Genomic DNA, 5,472 nt, shown 5'->3' on the forward strand with positions numbered 1-5,472 from the left:
GGCTGGCTGGCATGTGGTGCTGGAGGATCGAACCGCAGTCCCTGTGCTTTGCCAAGCTTGTTTCAAGTAGGTGCTTTAGACCACTGAGCCATCTCTCCAGGCCCGTGATTTTTTTTTTTTTAATTTAATTAATTTGGTACAGGGTCTCGCTGTGCAGCTTGGACTCGTAGTCATTCTCCTGTCTTAGCCTCCCCAGCACTAGGATTATAGTCGTGTGCCACCATGCCTAATTTCGGTGGTTGGTGCAGTGCTGACATGGCATGCAGTACTGGGGGTTAACCCCGGGTCCTTGCGCTTGCCAGGCAGGTGCTTAGACTGCCAAGCTATCTTCCCAACCCTAACAAACAGTGATTCATAATCTATAGCAAAAGAATAAAATTATGGCTGAACAGGTCCATTTGAGAGTCATGGCTTTAATGACACAGAAATGTAGGAGATTGTACTTAGCCAAATAAAAACAGGTAGCCTGTTTTTGTTTGTTTTTTCTCAAAATCAAAATATTGTTCTGTGAGGGCCGGGGAGATGGCTCAGTAGAACAAGTACTTGCCTGGCAAGCGCAAGTGTCTTGAGTTCAATCCCCAGTTCCGCCAAAAGAAAGAAAGAACCCTTAAAAAATTGGTCTGTGAAATCAGAAGTGGGAAATCCTGTTTGTTTGTTTGTTTGTTTGTTTGTTTTTAGATAGTCTGGGATTACAGGTATGTACCACCATGCCTAACCTTGGGAAACCCTGTTCTAAAACAAGTTCTCAAGCTTGGCCATACATTAGAATTACCTGGAGAATTTACAAAGCTGTACTTCTTAGGTTCTGTTAACTTCAGAGATTGTGCTTCAGATGCTGTGGGGCTTGGCTGGTTGTTGGGAGTCTGTATACTCTGTACTTTACCATATGGCAATGTTTGCCCTACCTCAGTGTTCCTCAAACTTGAGTGTGTTTACAAATCCCACTTTTCTGAGAAAGTCCTTGGTGGACTGCATGCTGTTGGTTTGTAGACCACCCTTTGAGAAGCAAAGCTCTAGAGAATAATTCAGTGGAATGCCTGTCCCTCAGGTACTCAAGATGTGACAGTAAGTCTTGAGGATCCTTAAGATGAACTCTGGGTACCACTGAAGATAGGCCCATCTGTGTTTAATCTTTTCACTGATCTAACTGCTTCTTTTCCCTACCCATTAGATAGTGTTGTATAGACTGTGCCCACAGTGAACTTTTGTGGTCTTCTTATTCCAGATTTTGCAGAAAAGCTACTCAAACAGCTGGAGAACTCTAAGGAGAGGTTTGAAGTGAAGATGATGCTTATGAACCTCATCTCCAGATTGGTGGGAATCCATGAGGTTTGATATACATTCTTTTGGTGAATGTTATAAGTAGAAGTATTCTGGGTAAAAGGAAAGCCATTAGATTAAAGCAATATCTTTTAACCCTGAGGCTATTTATACCTATACAGTTAACAACTGTCTTTCAGTCTTTATCACTTCATTTTCATTCCTGTGAGTATATTTTATTTTTACATGCATTGTTTATGAACAACTTGTGTTTTCCTTTTGTAATTTCTTTTCATTTCATATATAATTTTCCTGAGCTTATATAACCTACATATTTTTATTGCTTCTTACTGTATTTCACAGTTTAACCCTATGTGGCTTTCCCAATTTCCAGATCCTTCTACTAGGAAATTGTCACATTTGTAAAGCTCCAGTCCCCAGTCATTTTTTATTAAAATAGATTATAGGAGCTTCTTGATATAGCTATACATATGATATATCTGTTCAGGGCTTCACATACCTACTCTTCAGACTACTTGTCATCTGTAGAAAAAGAAAGGTGCCCTCAAATTGAGATCATAGAGAAATGGTGTTGGGATTGTTCCCCATCTGTTCTCATGACTGGTGCTGTATTATTCTTTTATGGTACCAGGGATCAAACTCAGGACCTTATATTTGCCAGGCAGGCACTTTTGTCGCTGAGCTATACCTGTAGCCCTAGTGCTGTGTTACTGAACATGCTACTTTCCTTAAAAAATTTTGAATAAAAAGTGAAATGGCCACTGGAAGTATAGCTCAGTGGTAGAGAGTCTGGTTAGCAGGCACAAGGCCATGAGTTCCATCTCCAGCAATTTTGTCCCCTCACCCACCACAAAATTAGGAAAAGTAAAAGAGTTTTTGTACTGGAAATCAAATAATACAGCTATATATCAAGTTAAAAATGAAAGAACACATGTGAAAGTGCTCATTCTCTTTTCCTAGGAAAAATTTGTCTGTTCTGGAGAGTACATTGCTTTTTCTGTGGACTATTATCCAGAGTTGGATCAACCCCAGTTCTTTTAACATTTATGCAGTAATTTCATGTCAGATCTGGGTTTAAGCTTAATTGGAAAGCAAAGTGATTTGTGATTTAAGCATGTCTATGTAAGTACACTATAGAGAGCTAGTGTTTTCTCTTAAAATACTGAGTACAGTGATTCCTCCAATGTGGTTAGACTGCTAAACAAAAATCAGTACTGTGGGTTTTTCAATGACTAAGTTACATCAGTGCTTTTCAACTTCAAAATTGTATTCTGTTGTTTGCTTTAGAGCATTAGTCACAGTACTGTTCCTTTTTCTAAACACAGAAACATCAGTTCTGTAGCTACACTAATTTTTTTTTCTTCTGATACTGGGGATTGAACTCAGGACCTTGTGCTTGCCAGGCAGGCATTTATGCCATTGAACTGTCTCCCTAACTCCCAGAGTTAGTTTTTTTAATTTATTTATCTTTTTCAGGGAAGGCTCTATAGGGTGTTCAGCATCTCACTACTAGATCAGACTTGTAGAGATCCACCTGTTTATAGCCCCCAGAGAGCTGGGATTATAGGCATGTGTCCATTCTCAGTTGCTGTCTCAGTGTGCCCCGGGCTCCTGCGCCTGCTTGCAGACACACTGAGCTATTTGGCCAGCCCCTCCCCAAAGTTTTAAAAGTAGAAGAATGTTACATTTTGGTTTCTTCTGTCTCCCTATTTAGTGTACTTTATTCTTCCTTTATTTAGTGAAGATAACATTTCTTTCAGTTGAGAGGTCTCTTCGGTGTTTGCTAGAACACATTGAATCGTCCTGGGATGATTGTTTATTGAGACAAAACAAAAGTGAAAAATTAATCTCAAATGAGTTAAGCATGTGATGTAGTTCCATTATGAGAAAATGAAATTGTGTTTGTTATATAAATACTAAAGTCAGTACATTCTTCTCTTTATAGCTTTTTCTCTTCAATTTCTACCCTTTTCTTCAGAGGTTTCTGCAGCCCCACCAGAGAGGTAACCTGCCCACTTACTATGCCCCTTGGTGGCTTTGGCATTATAACTAGTCTTTTATTTTGGAATCATTAAAGATAGAGTTAGGAGTGAAGTACTGCATATTTAATAGAAAAGGGAAAAGGAGCTCTTACATTTTCTTTTTTCAGTCTGTGATGGGTTAGATGTTCTATTTATCAACTATAATAAACAAATATTTTAGTAAACAAAAAATCAGTGTCTAAAAGCAAGTCATTTCATAGTGTGATAAATGTTCACATTGAGCATTCTAGAAGTTTGATCTTTGATAAATACCAGGATTTTATCTTATGCCTTGTTTCCCTTGTATGTGTTATTAATTAAAAGCAACACAGAAGCAGCAAAGATAAGATTTTCATTTTCTTTGAATTTGAGCTCAGGTAGGAAAGAAACTTAACATTTATTATTTATTGAGAGCACTATGCAAAGTGCTTTCCATCTTTCATCACATCTGTCTTCAAATTGATCCTGCAAGGTATCTGTAGAGGAAAAATGACTAGGTTCAAATCAAGAAAGCTTCACTTTTTCCTTTCAACAGTGGCCTTGTTCTTTGCAATAACTGTGCTGGCCTTCTGAAAAGAGAGTAACTCTATGTATGTGTGTATATTTTCAGTCATTCAGTGATGTTTTCAGTGCTGGCCATTGTGTTAGACATTTAAGAATTCCACACTGACCATAAAGTCCTATCCTCCTGGATCCTGCCACAGACAGTGTTGTATATAATGTGTTCAGGTAAAGATGTGTTTTGAAGAGAAAGAAGGCAAAATAAGGGCAACAAGAATTTTGGGGACAGATTCTATTTCAGATTTTCTGGTCAGGAAAGACTTGGATGAGGCAGCCTTTGAGCAGGGACCTGAAGGAAATGAAAGGGTGTGCTGTGCTGGGAGCTGGGAGCTGGGAGTTGGATGTTCAGGTGGAGTAGGACAGTAGCATGAGGGGTGAAACCTGCTTGCTGTGTTGCTGCAGTCCTGAGTGGCAGGTGATACTGTGACCCTTCTCACCTCTTCTGTTTTCAGAAGTAACAAAGATCCTTCTGTTTGCTGCACAAGCCTCTCATCACCTTGTACCTCCAGAGGTGAGCGTTAAGCCTAACTTCTGGGTCTGGCATGTGCAGGGTGGTGCTACTGCTGGCTCTGTCTGTTCTTCCCACAGGGTTGTTTCCTTTCTGCTCTTTCTTAATTGAGCAGAGGCAACAGTAGCTCTTGGAGATAATACAAGAAGCTCAGTTGTACAGCTTGCAGGAAGTAAGGGTTTTTTTGGAGAGGTTAACAATGATTTTGTTTCATACTATGTTTTATGATTAGAGGAAGTCAAGAATATTAGTAAGCATATAGTGATTAATTTTCAAAGCTGCTAATCCCTTTGATTAAAAAAACATGGAGTTATCCTGTGTTAAAATTTTTTCACGTCAGTTGAAAAATGATTAAAAGAGAGATGTAGTGCTGTGAGTAAAGTGTAGTGGAATGTGCATGTTTTTGTCTCTGCCCTCCTCAGTCCTGATCTCTTCCAATATCAGACAGAAGGTGAATAACCTGCTATTTCTTATCCACAGGAATTTGTGTGGATAGTATAGACATTTACATATGCTCATCTCCTTTTGTTCCTAACTCAGATCATTCAATCATTGCTCATGACTGTGGCCAATAATTTTGTGACAGACAAGAACTCTGGGGAAGTCATGACAGTTGGGTACGTAGAACATGATTGGAGGCCCTTAATATGTTTTTAGTGTGCTAGGTTTGCCTGAGCTGTACAATTTCACCTGTAGTGTGATCTCTAGAAAAGCGGCTCAAGGGGCTGGGGAGATGGCTCAGTAGGATAAACACTTGACTAGAAAAGCGGCTCAAAGTATACTTGAGTCTTTTCAAGGGGCTTACTGTTTTTATATTATTGGCTAGTTTTAGTAGGGACTTGGACAAAAGGTACTTGTGCTTCTAGTCAACAGTTTGTTTTTTGACTGTTTTACTCTTATAAGCAAATGATGGGCAACCTCTAAAAGTTTTATCTCTTACCTCCCACCTTTACCCTAAAACGAATAGTTTATTATTGAATCACTCTTAATTTTAGGGCAGCTCCCTTTGTTTCATAATTCTTTTATTAGTACGTGTTAGCAGTATATAATGGTTACATTTATAATGGGGGTTGGTACATATATATGGCCCTTTTTTTTTTT

At 38.9% G+C, this 5,472-nt stretch overlaps 1 protein-coding gene across 1 annotated transcript in view; it reads left to right on the forward strand.

Annotated features, from left to right (window-relative positions):
* Nucleotides 1-5,472, forward strand: part of Sdad1 (SDA1 domain containing 1) — a 56,812-nt gene that overhangs the window by 35,373 nt on the left and 15,967 nt on the right. Inside the window, exons 9-12 of the mRNA XM_004647434.2 lie at nucleotides 1,226-1,329; nucleotides 3,227-3,284; nucleotides 4,316-4,374; nucleotides 4,912-4,988. Of these exons, the coding sequence (XP_004647491.1) occupies nucleotides 1,226-1,329; nucleotides 3,227-3,284; nucleotides 4,316-4,374; nucleotides 4,912-4,988 (298 nt within the window). The remainder of the gene's footprint in view (nucleotides 1-1,225; nucleotides 1,330-3,226; nucleotides 3,285-4,315; nucleotides 4,375-4,911; nucleotides 4,989-5,472) is intronic.

This window comes from Octodon degus, unplaced genomic scaffold (genome assembly GCF_000260255.1).
Source record: "Octodon degus isolate 3935 unplaced genomic scaffold, OctDeg1.0 scaffold00305, whole genome shotgun sequence".
NCBI classification, from domain to species: domain Eukaryota; kingdom Metazoa; phylum Chordata; class Mammalia; order Rodentia; family Octodontidae; genus Octodon; species Octodon degus.